The sequence below is a fragment of the Lontra canadensis genome, unplaced genomic scaffold, assembly GCF_010015895.1.
Source record: "Lontra canadensis isolate GAN:19392208 unplaced genomic scaffold, GSC_riverotter_1.0 scaffold58, whole genome shotgun sequence".
In the NCBI taxonomy this organism is placed as follows: domain Eukaryota; kingdom Metazoa; phylum Chordata; class Mammalia; order Carnivora; family Mustelidae; genus Lontra; species Lontra canadensis.
Genome location: NW_022631052.1, coordinates 11432287 through 11451220, shown reverse-complemented (window position 1 = coordinate 11451220; position 18934 = coordinate 11432287). Strand labels below are relative to the sequence as shown.

General features: G+C 53.2%; 1 protein-coding gene across 4 annotated transcripts in view; it reads left to right on the top strand.

Moving 5' to 3' along the window:
- Nucleotides 1-18934, top strand: part of SCARB1 (scavenger receptor class B member 1) — a 68782-nt gene that overhangs the window by 40037 nt on the left and 9811 nt on the right. For all 4 annotated transcript variants that reach the window (XM_032876489.1, XM_032876492.1, XM_032876491.1 and 1 more), the window contains exons 4-9: nucleotides 1033-1236; nucleotides 3754-3849; nucleotides 4782-4897; nucleotides 6784-6950; nucleotides 13306-13424; nucleotides 17433-17506. In XM_032876489.1, the coding sequence (XP_032732380.1) occupies nucleotides 1033-1236; nucleotides 3754-3849; nucleotides 4782-4897; nucleotides 6784-6950; nucleotides 13306-13424; nucleotides 17433-17506 (776 nt within the window). The remainder of the gene's footprint in view (nucleotides 1-1032; nucleotides 1237-3753; nucleotides 3850-4781; nucleotides 4898-6783; nucleotides 6951-13305; nucleotides 13425-17432; nucleotides 17507-18934) is intronic.

The following is an 18934-nucleotide window of genomic DNA, read 5'->3' as shown; positions in this document are numbered from 1 at the left end:
TGAGGGAGAAGAATGCAAATGGGAGGGCCAGGGGTTGGAGAGGGACATTCATTCTATAGCCTTTTGTGATTAAAAAAAAAAAAAAATCGTGTGTTTATTCCCTTTTCAAAAATGATTATAATGGTAAGGAGATCCCCTGGTGAGTTCCCAAGGAACCAGACCTCGTTGGCCCAGGTTTTAGGAAATGCTGGCTGTGTTCACTTTCCCGCTTTTGGATGAGGTGCCTTCAAAAAAATAAACCAAGTGCCAAGATGGTATCTCCAGAGGAAAGAGGAATTAGAAAATAAATTCACCTGCATCCTCAGCACCCAGATATTGGGGAGAACAGGTCTTTGGGACACTTGGTATTTGGGAGGGAGATATCAGGAAGTGGAGTTGAGTCTTCATTAAGATTGTTTTGGTTGCAAGGTGACAAAGGCACTTGAGACTCCATGCCCAGGGTTTTTATTGGGGGTGGTCACGGAGGCACCTTCCGCCTGTCACGTACCAAAGTGCCAGGTGGAGCACAATGAAAGGTGCTCCAAACTGGCCTAAGCAAAAAAGGAACTTACGGGCTCATGTTATTGAAAGGGTGAGGTTTCAGGTGTGGCTTGATCTAGGGTGCAAATCGAGTTGCCCAGATCTGTGCCCTGCTCTGGTGGACCTCAGGGTGGATACAGCCTTCAGGGAGGGCAGCAGGAAGCTCTCCTCGCAACCTGACAGCCTCAGGGGAAAGTTTCCCGTGTCTTATGGCTCTGACTGGGCCACATTACACATTCTCAAGACAGTCACTGTAGCTGGAGGGAAGAACATTTCTGATTAGCCAGACGCCTGCCATGTGCCCGCCTCTGCGACTGGGGATGGAGTTAAAGTCAGCTGAATCCACTAACACAGGAGGTCCTGTTACTGAAGGATTAGGGAATCTTCTGGGGACCTTCTTAGGCCTGACGTTCATATCCCCTGATGAACTCTGCCTCAGGCCTGGCTTAAAGTCCAGGATGCATGGACCCGTGGTGTCTATCCTGTAACGTGTGCTGTCCCCTCACTCTGCAGGCCGCAGCGATGATGATGGAGAATAAACCCATGAGCATGAAGCTGATCATGACCTTGGCGTTCAGCACGCTGGGGGAGCGTGCCTTCATGAACCGCACTGTAAGCGAGATCATGTGGGGTTATGACGACCCCCTCGTACACCTCATCAACAAGTACCTCCCAAACGTGTTTCCCTTCAAGGGCAAGTTTGGGCTATTTGCAGAGGTAAGCGTGGCTCAGCAACATGTCCGGGGCCTGGAAATGGGGGCTGGGATCAGGGGGTGGGGCGATGGGTTATAAATGGCAGAAAACCCAACTCAGACTGGCTTAAGAGAAATAGAGAATGTATTGGCTCATAGGTCTGAAAACTCGAGGTAGAGATGGAGATGCAGCCTGACCCAGGCTCAGAAGATGTGATCGGGCTGAGCGTGGACTGCTGGAGGCTGCTGCTGGGGAAAGGGGGAGAGGCTGCTGGGGAGGGGAGTCAAGGATGTTAACTACGACCTTGCTCTGAGCTGCCCTGTTTCTTCCTTCCTTCCTTCCTTCCTTCCTTCCTTCCTTCCTTCCTTCCTTCCTTCCTAGATTTTATTTATTTATTTGAAAGAGTGAGAGAGAGAGAGAGAGAGAGAGAGAGCGCATGAGCAGGGGGAGGGGCAGAGGGTGAAGGAGAGGCAGACTCCCCTCTGAGCAGTGAGCCTGATGAGGGGGCTTGAGCATCAGACACTGGGATCATGACCTGAGTTGAAGGCAGACGCTTAACCGACTGAGCCACCCAGGTGCCCCTGCCTGCTTTTTTCTTGATCTTGACCCCTGGTCACCTGGTAGTAGCTGGGCTCCTGAGCCATGATCTGATGCAGAGTCTGACCCCTGACCGTGGCTCCCTCCACCAAAGGTTTGGGTGAGCCCTCTGGGTTACTCCAGAATCAGCCTCACCTTTGGGCTCTGGTGACCCGTCTTGGGGGGAAGCGGAAGGAGAAATTATGTTTCTGTACTTGACACATGATAGATAGTACATATTTAACCAGAATGATGGGTTCGGAGTTTGTGGATAAGTTGGCAAGTTTGGAGCAACAGGATTCCTTTGAACACATCTTATAAACTTGTAAACACATTAAAGTTACTACAAAGTGAGTAGTGTGCTTATAATATATGTTTGGGTAAAATGGAAACCCTGAAATAACATTCCAACAGTGACTGTCCAGTGTTGACATCGTGTCTTCATATCCTTTGGGGATCTAAAATTCTACCCTGCTCTGCCATCCTTACGGTGTGGTTTTCGTGCTCCAGGTTACCACCTAGCCCAGTATGGCTGCTAACGCACCAGCTACCACACCCACATTCCAGGATGCACAAGAGGAAGGAAGATGGGGATGGTTGGGGATGGAGAGGCAGGCAAGGGAGTTGAGGACAAAACCGCATGTCCCAGCTGTCTCCCTCCTTGGGAGGGAGAAAACCAACTTCTACTTTCCTTTGGCCAAAACTTAGTCATGTGGCCACACCTTAGAAATGTAGCCTTTTAGCTGCTGTGCTGATGCCCTGAGTAAGGTTTGGGTTTTGTTACGAAGGAGTGAGGGGAGGATATTTTGGATACTAACTGGCAGTCTCTGATATACTTTGACTGTACTGATTATTATTCTAGTGTCCTTCTGGGGGAGCCTTTGTTGTTATTATTAATAATAATATTAATAAAGAGTAGCATTTGGAGTTCCTACTGTTTTTCAGGCACCGCTTAACAGTGTTGACACACTCACTTTTGCACTCCCATTGTCTCCAGGCTCCTGTTCGTGTCCTCATGGAGCTCAGAATAGGCAGGTGACATGACACAGACATTAGGAGGCCAGAGCAGGGCTTCAAACTGGTCCCTGCCCTGGAGCCTGTTTGCCCAACTAGTCGGTAATCTGTTTCGCCATTTGGCTGGTAAACATCCTACTGAGTTCTTAACATGTTTTCCATTCTTGGCCTCCTCAGGGGAACACGGAGCTTCTAGGTTTTGCCCTGTGGTTTGTATGCTTTGCGTGTCTTTGCTGTGAATTAGGCATCCGTCTCTAGGAAAGAACCTCAAGGTGCCGAAGCCTGGGGCTTCCAATCCAGAAAACGCTCAGTAAGCCTTGGGTCCGGTATCGGTTAGGATAGACCAGGTCGTGCTGTGTAACAAGCAGCCCCAGAATGTCAGCAGCTTGAACCAGGGAGATGATTCCTTGTTTGTATGCCACGTCCGTGTGGGTGACCAGGGGGCCCTCTGCTCTTTTTGGTCACTCAGGGACCCAGGCTGAGGGAGGCAGCAGCTTGGTACACGCTTCCACGACCCCTACGCAGTGGCAGAAAGAACGGTGACCTGTGCATGCGCTAGTCCTAAACTTTCCACCCGGAAGTGGCATGCCCCCATCTGCTTCTTTTTCCTTGATTGGAGAGGTCACATGGCCATACTTCATTTTTTGTTGCGGGGTGGGGGGGTCATTCTGCTATCATCTGGGAGGAGAAGCCGACTCTCCTTGAGTCAGGAAGGGAAGGTGGGATGCTTCCTAGGAGGGACACTGCCCCCCAGGGAGTCCCCCTTCTAGAAAGCCCTCCTCCTCTTGGTCCCCAGGCACTGGGGATTCAGCAATGAACATGTTATCGAGGCCCCTGTGCTCTGGGTGAAACGGAAAATGGCCTTGAAATGGGTGGGCTTGAGGGCCAGGCCCCAGGGCCTTTGCCCCTGTCCTGAGGCTTAAACATGCTGGTCTGTGTTGCCGTTCACAGCTCAACAACTCCGATTCAGGGCTCTTCACTGTGTTCACGGGGGTCAAAGACTTCAGCAGGATCCACCTCGTGGACAAGTGGAACGGACTCAGCAAGGTGAGGGCAAGGGCGATGGCCCTCCTCTCTGGGGCTGGGCGGGACAGCGGGGGCGGGGTCACCCGGCTGGTCACCTGCACTGTGCCCCTTGTCCCTATTGCAACTCAGGAAGGTGGTCACATCTGTGATGGAGAAGCCCTCGGAGTTGGGGGTTCTGCCTGTGCTTAGGGCTCAACTAGCTCTTGGTTCCCGATGGATGGGTGGGGAATGGAAACTCTACTTATTTGGCGCCCAGTGTATACCAGGAAGTGAGTTATTTCTTTCCTTTTTTTCTTAATGTACGAAAACACTTCAAAAATACGACACTGATGATATAACCACCCACTGTGTTGAAAGATACTACGGAGTAAAAACAAAAACAAAACACCCGAGAATCACAGGAAGACATTCACATAAAAAAACAATAGGGACACATCTCAAGTGCCCTTTGCACCTCCTCCCAGCCCAGCCCTGCTGCTCCCTGAGCACAGAGGCACCCAACAGTGCACAATATCGGGCATGACCTTCCTGTCCACTTTGGCCCATTGCACGCCCGTGTGTGTGCAGAGAAACGTGCTGGGTTTGCTGCTTCTTTGAACACGATGAAATCATATTACGTACATTGTTCTGCACCCGCGTTTTCCACCTTTGTTGCTTTTTCTCGTTAAGCGTGCCCAGGAGCGAGCAGGTGCGCGGGGCTGCTCGCACGTCCCCGGCGCTCACCACGGTGACCGCTGCCAAGACCTGGGCTCTGGGGCCCAGGGACAACCCCATCCGTGCTCAGAGTGACCAGGTCCCCGTTTGCAGCCGGCAGTAACCGTTCCCAGGGGAGACCCTGCGACATCCCTGGCTTGCTGTTCACCTGTGCCCCAGGTCGGGTGTGTAGTGCCCGAGAGCGCGTTTCTGAGAGCCGTGGCTGAACTAAAGGGCCGGGTCTCATCGCTTCCCCACAGGTCAGCTTCTGGCATTCTGATCAGTGCAACATGATCAACGGGACCTCGGGACAGATGTGGGCGCCGTTCATGACTCCGGATACCTCTCTGCAATTCTACAGCCCCGAGGCTTGCCGGTAATGGCTGGGACGTTCCGAGGCCTTCTGGGGCCTCCCGGCAGCGGAAATCAGCTCCGTGGACGCTCAGAGCCTAATCGAGTGGCTTTTGGCGTGCCCTTGGGAAGCGGTTTGGCTCTTTGTGTATTTGTTGGCCCTCAGCACTATCCTGAATTGTCCTCAGTTGCGCCACGAAGAGCCAAACTGCTCGTGCTGCTTTGGCAAGACCCAGAGAGGCCCCAAGCAGCATGGGGCTTGGCATGGTGTGGCGGTGGGGGCGGACAAGAAACCATCGGGTTGCGGGGGTTGCTGGGGATCAGGCAAGCCTGGGCCCTCTGGGGCATCTGTCCAGCTGCCCTCATGTCCGCCCAGATGCTGAGAGCTCTCGATGTCTCTCCTGCGACACTTGCAGGACCAGAGTGTGGCCTCAGAAGCTTGCTTGGGGCTGACGGATTCCAGGGGCCCCAGGGCAGGGGAGACTAGACCGTGGACCCTAGAGCCCGTCTCTAGGTATTGCCCGGCCCTCAGCTCCATTAGGGCCACCCTGGAAAAATCTTTTACTTGGGGATTCACAGATGTGAACTCTGACTCCTCTGCCTTCCTGACAGACCTCTGTGGCGGCTGGCTGGGTCAGGTGCTGCGGACAGGGTGGGGAGGGGATGGGCCCACTCCTGTTCCGTCCTGACCCTGACTGGGGCACGGGGAGACGCACACAGACACACGTGCAGGCCAGCGTCAGGGAACCTGAAGTGCCCGTGCGGGGCGTGTGTTCACTTTTTAGAATTAGACATTTCGACCCAGAGAAGAGTAGCAAGAGTGTGCCATTCCCCTTGGTTTTGGGAGTTGTTTCCTTTTTGGCCCCAGGTGCCCTGTCCCCAGACTGCCTGATGATAGCTGGCAGTCTCCATACTTAAGCGGGCGTTTTCTGGAAACAAGGACATTCTCTTGCGTAATCACGTTGCCTCTCCGGCTGCATAAGGCTATTGTCTGGGCCGGTGCTGTCCACTCCCAACGTGGTGCCCGTCCCCATCTGCAATCTTAAATTTTTGAGGGGCTGTGTTAAAAAAAAAAAAGAATGAGAAGTAGGTGACATGAATTTTAATGACAGGTTTTACCTGACCCACTGTATCCAAAATGTTATCGTTTCAGTGTGTAAACAGTGTCCTGTGTTACAGAGAAGTTTCACATTTTTTTTTCCTATCCAGTGTAGAAATCTGGAATTTATTCTGTGCTGACAGCACGTCCCACCCACACACGCCCCCTTCCAAGGGGTCTGGAGCCCTGTGTGACAGTGGTGGGGGGTGGGGAGGGCGGCACCGTTGTAATCCAGAGTCCAAGTCCAAGTTTCCATGTACCTTTGAGAAATACAGCTGGGTGAATTGGGTGGGGGAGCGTGTCGCCACAGCCTCAGGAGAAGTGACCGTGGAGTCACCCGTCGTCGTGAAGGACGGCAGTCTGATGTGTGAATGTGGAGGGCGTAGCACATACAAAGGCCCAGGGGCAGGTGGGTGTACGCCTGAGCAGTCGCCAGGATGCCCGTAGGGTACAACAAAGGGCAAGCAAGGGCTGGACCTCACAGAAGCTGTGGGACCATGGAGAGGATGACGGGTCTTGTCCCACATGACACTGGAGGCAATTGCAGTTTTAAGTGACATACTCTGTTCTCGTTTTGAAGCATGGTCTGCTTGGGGTGAACAGATGGGCGTGGGCCGGGAGGCAGGAAGAGCCATGAGGAAGCTGTTGCAGTTCCCAGGGAGAGAGATGGTGGCTGCAGCTCCCCCGGGGGGCCACGGGGGGGCGGCGGTGCCCGTGGGGAGAAACGGCTCAGCTGGGGTCACATTTGGCAGGACCGGTCCAGCCACCACGTTCCGGGTGTCATGCTCCCCTCTCCCGTCTGTCTCCCGCAGGTCCATGAACCTGGTCTACAAGGAGTCAGGGATGTTTGAAGGCATCCCCACCTATCGCTTCGTGGCCCCCAGCACCCTGTTTGCCAATGGCTCTGTCTACGCGCCCAACGAGGGCTTCTGCCCGTGCCTGGAGTCCGGAATTCAGAACATCAGCACCTGCAGATTTAGTAGGTGCCATCTCCGGTGGGAGCGGGACGGGTGGGCGCGTTGAGATCTGTCCCTTCCTGGTCTGCAGGATCTCTGGCCTCTTTACTCTTCCTAATCCCATTAGGCCGGAGAGGAGGCAGCAGAGAGAATCTGAAAAGAAAAAAATAATGCCATGTAGGTCAGTTGCAGTCGTCAGGAATTCCCACCACCTCAGTGGCTTAGCGATGTCAATGCATCCTCTTAAACAGTTCCAAAGTCCCACGCAGGCCTCTGGCCGGGTGTCAGCGGGCTGTGCTCCTCTCTGGAGGCTGGAGGGGAGATCCTTGTGTTTGCCCTTCGGAGGCCTCCAGAATGCCGAGGCTCCTGTCCCCACCGTCAGCATCTCTCTGATCAGCATCCCCATCTCTCCAATCCCACCTTCTGGCCTCATCTCTCCTGTTCCCTCTTCTAGTTTAAAGACCCCGGAGACTACCCCCGTCCCGCATCCCCCACCACGTCCCCATGCCAGGATAATCCAGGCCATGCTCCCTGTTTTATTATTTAATTTTCTTTTATTGCTAAAGATTTTTATTTATGTATTTGACAGAGAGAGACACAGCAAGAGAGGGAACACAAGCAGGGGGAGTGGGAGAGGGAGAGGCAGGCTTTCCACTGAACAGGGAACCCGATGCGAGACTTGATCCCAGGTCCCTGGGATCATGACCTGAGCCAAAGGCAGAGGCTTTAACCCATTGAGTCACCCAGGTGCCCCCGTTCCCTATTTTATTTATTTATTTATTTTTGTAATTTTTAATTTTTAAAAGAGATTATTTATTTATTTGACAGAGAGAGATCACAAGTAGGCAGAGAGACAGGCAGAGAGAGAGAGGGAAGCAGGCTCCCTGCTGAGCAGAGAGCCCAATGTGGGGCTCGATCCCAGGACCCTGGGATCATGACCTGAGCCGAAGGCAGAGGCTTAACCCACTGAGCCACCCAGGCATCCCCTCATTGGCGTATTTGAGTTGGTTTGAATGTCATCCAGTTAAAAGGCAGCTCCTTAGTCACACTGGCCCCATTTCTGATGATCAGCATCGCGTGGGCCCAGAGACTTCTGAACGGGATGGCCTGCACAGAAGGACAGCATCTTCACTGGGGTAGAAAGGTCTTTGCTTCACTGGGAACAGGCTCTCTGCTCGGTGCAACCCCATGCACATACAGTGAAGCTATGACGATGGTCTCAGCACTCTGCCGGATCTGGCCTGAGCCAGCCTCTGCAATACCATTTCTTTCTGTACTTCTCCCACTAACTAGTTTTCAGCCCCATGGCCTGCTCCCTATTTCTAGAGTACATCAGGTTTGGTCCAACCTCAGGGCCTTTGCATCAACCATTCCTCCTACCTTGAGAGTTCTTTCCCCAGTTATCCATGTGGATCTGTGTGGATCATTCCCTCCCCTCCTTTTGATCTATTCAGAGGCCACCTCCTCCAGGAGGCCTGCTCTGATTTCCCATGCTAACATTGTCCCTCTTCTCCCACTCCAGCCCCTTCTTGCCCCTGCCAGCTGCTCTCTGTCATTTCCCCCTATATTATGTTCTTGGTGTCCATCACTCCCTGAAATCACTGACTGTGTATTCTGTTTGGCTAATTTATCATCCGTGTCCTCCCACAGGCTGTAAATGTTGGCAGGGTGCTGTCCTCAGCTGCTACAATTGTGCCCTGTATGTAGTATTTGAATGTACGGGCGTGTGGGTGTACCCTGCCCTTAGGAAGTTGAGGCTCAAGGCTGGGACGCGCCAAAGGTCACACGGTTGGTAGGACGAGAAGCAACTGCTCATTCGACCGGGTCTCGCCTTCTGGGGACCTCTTTGGCTACATATCCTGCTGGAGATGTCCAGCTGTAGTTTGCAGCAGGGTTGGGGGGGGCAGACTGTCAGGTCGGACGCCTCCCCAAGTTCAGGCAGAATGGGGTGCTCTGTAGGTGAAGGGTCTGGAGCTGGGGCCTGGAGGTGCCCTCCCTGTCTCCTCCTTGTGTGACCCACCTGGCCTTGCCCTGTTTAATTCTCCCGTCCCTGGGGTCTCAGGGAATTTCTGCTTGCGGGATGGGCTGACAGCGCGGAGACCCTACCTGGCTGTGTGCTGCGGTTGTGGGGCAGGTGACAAGAGCAGCGGCCGCCTGCGCCGGAAAGGGCATCTCATGGTTTGTGTGCCGCAGAATTCCAGAGCAGATTCTTGCATTTGGCACAGCTCCGGAGCTCAGCTCTTGGGGGAAGCTGCCTTTCACGCCGGGTGCCAACTTGGTTTTCTTCTGGGCTGGCTCCACTGGCAGGCAGGCTCTCGCCTCTGGCTTGCCCCCCCCCCCTCCCCGCCCCCTTTGCCTCCAAAGGCTCTTGCCGGAAGGGCCCACCTGGGACCTCCTCACTCCCGCAGGTGCCCCACGTTCACTCTGATTGGTCTGCCTTGCGTCCTGTGAGCCAATCACCGTGGCCCAGGGTGATGCTGATTGGCTAGGCCGCGTCACGCTCCGCCTCTGATTCCATGGGCGGGGCCAGTGCGTGCACAGCAGGTGAGGGGAAGGTTGGTTCCAGAGTCCCGGTGTGGGACCCTGTGGGATCGGGAAGGAAGAGTGGGTGCCAGGCGGGCCCAATGTCCATCCACTTCAGAGGTCCGGGGAGGAGGCTTATACAGCCTCATCGTAGCACATCTGCCAAAATAACCTCAAAAGTACGAGGGAATTTTATTTTTATTTATTTTCTAAAGATTTATCTATTTTAAAAGGAGCAGGGAGGGGCGCCTGGGGGGCTCAGTGGGTTAAAGCCTCTGCCTTTGGCTCAGGTCATGATTACAGAGTCCTGGGATCGAGCCCCGCATCGGGCTGTCTGCTCAGCTGGGAGCCTGCTTCCCCCCTCTCTCTGCCTGCCTCTCTGCCTTCTTGTGATCTCTGTCAAATAAATAAATAAAGTCTTTAAAAAAAAAAAAATAAAAGGAGCAGGGAGGGGAGGGGCAGAGGGAGGGGGAGAGAGTTAGGAGCAGACTCTGCACCGAATGCTGGGCCTGACTTGGGTCTTGACAGACACCCCAAGACCCCTCTCAGGCCCTGGCCTGATGTCCAGCAGCACAGCTTTGCCTGCCTTTGGCCTTTATGTGAGAAGAATCGTAGCATGTGCTCCCGTGTTCTCTCTGGCCTCTTCCACCCGTTGTGTTATTGGTGAGGTCCGTCGGCGCTGGGGCTGTCGTGGGCATGCTTTCGCTGCTGCGTGGTGTGCCTGCGTGGGAACTCCCCTTAGTCTCCTTACCTCTTCTGCCCTCAAGGGCAGCCGGGTTTCTATGTTTTGACCATGAGCCTAGTGCTGCTGGAATGTTCCCGTCCATGTCCTTTAGGGACCCTGTGTCTGCATGATTGTGACCTTTTGTCTGAAGATAAGGAATGCCATACATTTCCCTTGTAGGGCCTTGGAGATTTCTTGGACCCGGAGGACTCTCACCCCTCACACTTCCTGGCGGCTCAGGGCCCTCAGAGTAGCTCGACAGACCTCTTCGCTGTAATCTGTGGTGACCCTGGGCAATTAGGTCTGGTTGGGCGTGCCATAAAGCTATAAATTAATGACCACTTATTACTCATGTTGTTTTGACATAAAACAGAGAGGAACGCATGCATGTGTGCTTGCTGTTAAAAGAATAAGCGACGAGTGTGCTTACTGTCTGAAGCAAGGGTCAAGGGGATGGACATTGGTCTGACCCACTGTGGGTGCCTCTCACCTTGGAGGCACGCTGGGGTTCCTTGGAGGTGCACCACCTTCAAGGGCCCAATGTGGTGACCGCCGCCCTTACTGAGGGTCTCCGTGAACATGGGGGGCCTCGTGTTCCCTCTGGTGGTCCTTTTTCATATCGGAGATGGGAGGATGGGAAAGGAGCTTTTCCAAATTGTAGGGCATTGTCCCTGGGGTGCTCAAGGTAGCTTCAAAGGTGCAAGGAGGTGGCTTTAAATGACACGAACTGACTTGGGAGAGAGGGCTTCTGTTTTCCTTTCGTGTTGCCCTCCTTCCAGTCACCCCCAGGAGAGAGTCTCTGTTGGCACTAAGAGGCCTTTTCAGCACCCATCTATCTTTTTAAAAGATTTTTATTTTTTAAATTGATATAGGTGTGTGTGTGTGTGTGTGTGTGTGTATTTAAAATATTTCATTTATTTATTTGTTAAATAGCGAGAGAGTGTGTGTGCACAAGCAGGGGGAGCAGCAGACAGAGGGAGAAGCTAGCTCCCCGATGAGCAGGGAGCCCGATGTAGGACTTGATCCCAGGACCCTGAGATCATGACCTGAGCCGAAGGCAGATGCTTAATGACTGGGCCACCCAGGCATCCCTATTCATATTTTTGAAAGATTTTATTTATTTTTTTGTCAAAGAGAGAGAGAGGGAACACAAGCAGGGAGAGGGGGAGAGGGAGAAGCAGACTCCCCTCTGAGCAGGGAGCCTGACATGGGGCTTGATCCCAGGACCCTGGGATCATGACCTGAGCTGAAGGCAGCCGCTTAACTGACTGAACCACCCAGGCGCCCCCCCCCCCCATCTTTCCTTTTAACTGAAAAGAGTGCTCAAAGCCCCATGTGGGCAATGGTATCTGGTTAGAATATTCAACCTTCGTGGTTTCCGTTGTATTTATTTCTATATTCACTGTCTTGTTGGGGCAAGTGTTTGCCAGTTATGGCTTGGATAGAAAGTTTGACTTTAACATATCGCTGTTTAAATAAAGCCATGGCATTTGGATCAGAGCAGCACATTGGATAATCACGCAGGGGGACCCAGGTGTGGCAAAACTGAAGAGGTACTTGGCTGAATGAATCAATGTCAAGAAAAAGGCAATGGGCATTAAAGTCCTCCGGGAAAGATGAAATCAGGTGGCAGCGAAATCCCAGCTTTTATTTTAAACCAATGCTTGGTCTTCCTAAGAAAAGTAGAAAGAACCTAGATTTGAGGCTTCCAGAAACATAACACGGATCCTGGTCACCTGGCAGGTGGTGGACACACTGTTGGTTTTCGGGAAGGAGACCTCATGAGTTTTGTTGTCATTTTTCTTTTTTGTTGTTGTTGTTTTGAGGTGCAGTTCACATGACATAGAATTAAGCATTTTATTTTATTTTATTTTTTAAAAGATTTTATTTATTTATTTGACAGAGAGATCCCAAGTAGGCAGAGAGGCAGGCAGAGAGAGGGAGATGCAGGCTCCCCGCTGAGCAGAGATCCCGATGCGGGGCTTGATCCCAGGACCCTGAGATCATGACCTGAGCCGAAGGCAGAGACCCAACCCACTGAACCACCCAGGTGCCCCAAATTAAGCATTTTAAAATGTATAGTTCAGTGGCATTTAGTACATGGACAATATTGTGCACCCACTGTCTCTGCCTGGCTCTGGAACATTCTGATCCTTCCAGAAGGAGACCCACACCTGTTAGCAGTCATTCCCCATCTCCTGTCCCCTAGCCACTGGCTAGCACAATGTGCGGTATTCAGTCTTTAGGGTTTGCCTGTTCTGGGTCCTCATGGGTTTTTGAGAGAGGCTGATTTCTTTTCCTCATTAACTCGTTGTCCATCAGGCCTGTTGTCCGTGGTCCTGAGCACGTGAGGATAGCTGGCGTTTGCCTTACTCGGTCAGTTGATGGAGAGGTTCGGCCTCGCGTTTCTGGGTGTGAATTTCTCACACAGAGGGGCCCGAGTCCGCCCCTGTCACACTCGCTGGCGTCCATCCCGCAGAGCGGCTGCTGGGAGAGAAGGAGCAAAGCAGGTGTGTCTTCTCCCTTCCCGTGGATGATAGGGAGACCTGGCCGCAGGCACGCGCCCCTCAGCGTCTCTGACAGCTGCCGCCTTGCCTGCAGGAGATGGTCCGGGCTGCCTGGCTTCGCGATCGAGGTGCCCCTTCTCCGCCCAAGTTCAAAACTGGCCTCGACTTACCTTTTTATCCTCGACTCCCATAATTTGCCTCCACACACTGTCTGTTCCATGTGCACTGTGCGTTTCCCTGTCTCCCTGCCTTTGCTTCTGCCCAGCCTTCCACCTGGAATGCCATTCCCTGGCCTTCCCTGCCTGGCGTAGTTTAACCATCCTCCCTTCCTTCCTGTGGTCTCCCCCACCCGAATTGGCAGCTCTCACACAACCACTCCTGCCGGCACAGAGCTTCCCAGTGCGTGGCGTCTCTCGGGCACTTGGTAAACATTTACGAACTGGAGGAAAGAGTTCTCTCTGTCTAGTTATTGTCGTTGGCATCTTGTCATCATCTGGGAATTCTGCAGGCAGTGGCTGGGTTCCGTTGCCTGTGCCTCCCCAGGCCCTGGCATGATGCAGGCCTCTGGATGTGCCGATGCTCTCCATTGTCTGATGACCCCCTTTCCCCTTCTCTGCCTTCTAGACGCGCCCTTGTTTCTGTCCCACCCTCACTTCTACAACGCCGACCCGGTGCTGGCCGAGGCAGTGTTGGGCCTCCATCCCAACCAGGAGGAGCATTCCTTATTCCTGGATGTCCATCCGGTGAGCCTGTGCCTGTCAACCTATGGGGGAGGGTGTGGGGGGAATTTCCTACTGGTGCCTCCTTGGCCCCCTTCTCTGCTCCCCACCCCTGCCAGGCACTGAGCTGTTCCAGGGTCGGGGTGGTGGGAAGCCTGGCTTTCCTTGGCATTGATAACTTCTGCAGTATCAAGCCATCAGAGGTGCCTACTTTGCTCTGACTCCATAGTTCAAGGGGTTCATTATCTCTTCCCAAGGGAATTATCTTTATAAAAGGACCATAAGATAGGAAATTAATTAGAATTATCAGTCTGCAAATTAGCCAGAGGAGCCCTCTGGCTGTGCCAGCGTATCATAAAGCTCTCTAGGTCCCGACAAGAGCCTGGGATATCTTGCAGATGAATCGGGTCCTGGGGAATTTGTCCTCTGTGACATGCTTTCTGCAGGTGGCAGCCAAGAAGGTGGCAGGCCCACGCATGTGGTCCTCCCGTGGGCCTGTCTTTACCAGGTTGTCTTATCTCCAAAGCTCTGCTACTGTAAAATGTGCCTGTTTGGACTTGGTGGCTTTTGCTGTTGATTAAACAATCCTGCGGGTTTCTGTTGCCAGAGTGGACACTCATGGTCTTGCCCACAGGCCTTTTTCAGAGCTCTTCGACATTCCACGTCGTTTTTCTGTGTGCTCAGATTTTCTGAGCTCCTGACTCGACCCCACTGGTCCCTGGCACTCCCCACCTGCCCCCGCTTTTCACTAAAAACACACGCTAGTTAAGCCAACGTTGGCCGCACACACTTCACGTCCAACAGATGCTGCTTGCATGCTCATTCTGGTGCCGCCACGAGCTAGATGCTTCGACATGTGGCAACTCAGTACACACTCACAGTGATCTGGGGGGCGAGCCCTGCTCCTCCCATTGTACAGATGGGGAGGCTGCGGTCCGGATAGGTCACGTGATACAGCTCGTAAATGGGATTGTTGGTGCACTGAGGAGAGGTCCGTCCTGTCTTGTCGTGCTGCTTGGATTTTAGCAGTTCGCAGACACACTAGCATCTCAGTAGGTGCGGGTTTGATAAATGACCAAGAGTAAGTAAGGGACGAAGCTGAATTCAGACATGGGCCTTCTGATGCCCCCATCCCCATCCTGAGCTAACATCTGGTTAATTTTAATGAGGTTCATACCAATTAATTAAATTGATGGTAATTAATAAGTGTTCCATATTAAGTTTGTTCTTTATTGCTACAAGTGTTATGACTTCTCTGTGTTGTCTTCGCATTTTAGCCAGTTTTTAAGAGGGTTTTTTTTTAATTTTTTTTTTAAATTTTATTTATTTGACAGAGAGAGACATAGTGAGAGAGGGAACACAAGCAGGGGGAGTGGGAGAAGGAGAAGCAGGCCTTCTGCCCAGCAGGGAGCACGATGCGGGGCTCGATTCCAGGACCCTGGGATCATGACCTGAGCCGAAGGCAGATACTTAACAACTAAACCCCTCAGGTGCCCCGAGAGTTTTTTGTTATAAAGCTACCATGGTTGTTTATATTTTTCTCTTTTAGTTCATTTTAATAATTAATTAATTAATTAATTTTTAAGGATTTTATTTATTTGACAGAGAGAGAGATCACAAGTAGGCAGAGAGCTAGGCAGAGAGAGAGGGGGAAGCAGGCTCCCTGCTGAGCAGAGAACCTGATGTGGGGCTTGATCCCAGGACCCTGAGATCATGACCCCAGCTGAAGGCAGGCGCTTAACTGACTGAGCCACCCAGATGCCCTATTTTTTTCAAGATTTGTTCATTTATCTGAGAGAGAGAGAGTGGGGTGGGAGGGACAGAGGGAAAGACTCCCCAGCGGCCTCCCCACTGAGCAGGGTGCCCAGAGTGTGGCTCGATCCCATGACTCTGAGATCATGACCTTGGCCATAATCAAGTTGGACGCTCAACCGACTGAGCCACCCGGGCGCCCCTCATTCATTTATTTTGTTGTCTCTCTCTCTCTCTGCTGGCTTCTGGGGAATCCAGCAGGAACATGATCTCTGTTCTCACGGGTGACTCTCACTCGAGTGCACGGCTCTCCCTGCCCCCTCCCCCCATGTTGAGGAACAGGCGGCCAAGATTGGGGGACCGGACGACGCCAGCAGGTGTCTTGTCCCAGCCACAGTAGGAACTGGCTTCCACGTCTTTTGTTTCGGGTCAGATGGAGGCATGCAGTGAAAGGAAGTGGCCTTTTGGGTTTTGATTGCTGATTCGGGTACTTTCGGGGAGGAAGAGCCTGGGACCCGTTCGCTGCCTGGGTGGCGTTAGCCCCGAGAGCAGGATACCTGGGGGGGCTCCTGTCCTGGAGGCTTCTCTTCCGGCCCTAAGAGCAGGAAGGGTGTGGTGAGAGGTGTGTTCACGGGTCCCTGTTTTCATTCTGTGGGGTGCTGGGGACGGGTGGGGTTTTGCCCACGAAGGGGCCTCACGGTCCAGGAGGAGCCGGCCAAGGAGGGAAGGAAACACATTTCCTGGGGAAGGAAGTGGGCCCGGGTGGAGACCCTAGACTAGAGAGGCTGTTCTAGAAAGAGGGGGTGGCGGTGGCAGGTTATGTCAGGGTCCCTGAGGCCACCCCCAAGTTTGCTGATTTGCTGGGGGGACTCGCAGGGCTCTGCATAAGGTGGGAGTCCCGGCTGGGATGGATTACAAAGGACACGAAGCTCTGTGGGCAAAGAGAAGGGCACAGGGGGTGAATCCGGGGTCTGGGGGTGGTGGGTAGTCAGGCACAGGGCCCTCCCCCACGGCGGCCACACAGGACACACTGAATTCCCCCAGCAGTGAGCTGTGTCATCTCCCAGGGAAGCCCATTAGAGACTCAGCACCCTGGGTGTTCCCTGGGGTCCGCTCCCACTGGCTCCCTCTGCCTGTTGCCTCCCCAACTCCCAGACTCCCCCGCAGGAAAGCCAGCGGCGGTCAGCATAAATCACGTTGTTTGTACAAACCATCCGGGCGCAGTGAACACTGCTTATCAGGGAGTCGGTGGGGGGCCCTCCCGGAATCCCGGTTCCCAGACCCCAGCCACCGGCCAGCCCAGCCAGCAGGCCTCTCTGAGGACAGCCTCGGGCCTGCCGTGTCATCGCTTCTTCACACACGGGTGGACTCCCTCCCATCCCGCCGGCTTCTGGGGTTCAAGGTCTCCCCTGTTTCTCAGGAGCACGGCCTTTGCCTTGTCCCTCCTTGTCCCTCTGGGCCACTGGGGCCCGCCAGGCCTGCTTATCATGGAAGATAATGCCCTTTACCGCGGATATACTTGATAATCACATGAGAATTGATGGCCCCTAGTGTGGGTATCTTGGGTACCTGATTGGGCGCCACAGAAACTCTGGGAAGTGGGGAGAATTAGTCCCTTTTGCAGACGAGGAGATAGGCCTTGGTGGAGAGGCGGCAGCTCTGGCCTCCTGACCTCGAGCCTCTGTCCCTTTCCACTTCTGGAGCTCCCTCCCTGAGTTTGGTTGTACATGCATGTGTCCTTGCCTACTATTTACTTACTACTTAAAAAAAAATGATCTCATCCAGAAAAATCCCACAAACGTAGGTTCCTGTGACAAAGGAAGTTTCCTGTCCCTACCTCGTATATGGAGATTAAAAAGTTTTCTGGAGAAAAAGAAAATTAAATCCAAGGGAAAACTATCATTAGGTTTGAGACAGGAAAAGTTGTGTGAGGAGGGTGACTTTTTCCATATGCAAATCTATTTTGTTTAGCTTGGAGGATGGGGCAGGGATGATGAAAACAGAATGTACTTCCCTGAGACAAAGAATACATTATATGTCAATAAAATATGAATTAACTAAAATTTTAAAAATAAAGGGGAAAAATGAACCAAAAAAAAAAAAAAAAGAGGGAACAGAATGTACTATACCTGGGAATAGGTGGTGGATGAAAGGGGGCTTTGGGAAGCTTGTGTTTGCCTGGGAGGGGTGAGAGCTAATGGGGGGTCCCGGTGCCCACTCTCGGGGCCAGGACTGGGGGCTCCAGCGAGCCCAGGCCCCTCTCTGTGCTTCTTCCCACAGGTCACCGGGATTCCCATGAACTGCTCCGTGAAATTACAGCTGAGCCTGTATATCAAGGCAATCAAAGGCATCGGGTGAGTGGCTCTGGGAGTGGGGGCCTGGGTCCCAGGGATGGGGGGACTGCAGTGACCCTCCCCAGGGACCAGCAGGTGGGGAAGGAGACGGTCCTCCTGGATGTGGGGTCTGTTCCCCACTCCGGGATCCTGGTTTTATCTCTCAACATCTGTCCCCCAAATTCTCCAGACTCTTCCATCCAGGCAGTTTCCTACTCAACAGAAAATTGAAAAAAAAAAAAAAACTCCTGGCAAGAGCGAGGATTGGAACATGGAAATGTACCAAATAGCCTTTTAAAGGGTGACTCTTTGCTTTATGGAAGGCATTTTTTAAAGCCCCGATTTTCTTCTTGTTGCTGTTTGTTTCGAATAATGGCCTTTTTGGGATGTAATTCACGTGGCGTAAAACTCACCCCTGCGATTCGGCGATTAGTAGCGTGTTGGGAGTCATGCACCCCTCGCTACGGTGAGCTGTAGAACATTTCCCTCCCTCTGCACACACCCCAGTAGCCGTCGCTCCCCCTCCCCCAGCCCCTGGCGTCCCCTCATCTACTTGCTGTGTCTCTGGATTTGCCTGTCCCGGACACTTCCTATAAAGGAGATCTTGCACGCACGAGGTGAACTTTTACGTCTGGCTTCTTGTACTCGGCCTCACGTCGGCAAGGCTCAATCAGGCTGTAGCTGATGTCACCACTTCTTCCCCTTCATGGCCGGATCGTAGGCCATCGTGTGCGTTGGGCAGGTTTTATCGCTCCCTGGGTGGACATTTGGGTTTTTCTCGGTTTGGGCCATCCTGAGTAATGCTGCCAGGACCGTGCGTGTGTAGATTTCTGTGTGGACACGTGCTTTCCTTTGCTTTGGGGGGACACCTGGGACCGTAACTGCTGGCTCATTCAGCAAGGCCACGCTTAGCCACTGGAGGGGCTGCCAGACTGTTCTGTCCAGCAGCTGCCTCCCTGACCTTCCCGCCAGCGGTGTGGGAACGTCCCAGCCTGCGTCCTCGCCCACTCTGGGCAGGATGCGGGGTTGTGATGGAGCTGGGCGAGAGGGCGCACTGATTTACTCGTTATGGTGGCGTCTGGGTTCTGGGTTCTGTTTTGTTTTGTTTTTTTTTCCCCCTAAGCATATTTGAAATAGTTTCATGAAAAAAATTCCCCTAGGAAGAGTTCTGGGCTGCAGGAATGTGAGCGTCTCTTCAGCTTTGTGCGATGCCTTTCAGCTAGAGAGAACACGTTCCTCTCCCTCGCTCCGGGTTTTTATTCGTGCATTGGGAGGCTGTCAGAGGGTTTGCTCCTGGAGGAGCTGGGGGTAGTAAAACGGTCTGCCACCCACCAGCCTCTGGCTCTGGGGCCCATAACGGCCTTGTGGGGGGGGTGGGTGACAGGTGACTTGGGAAACCCAGGGAGGCTGGGTGGGGAGGGCGGGGCTGAGGCCGGCCCCTGCCCCCCA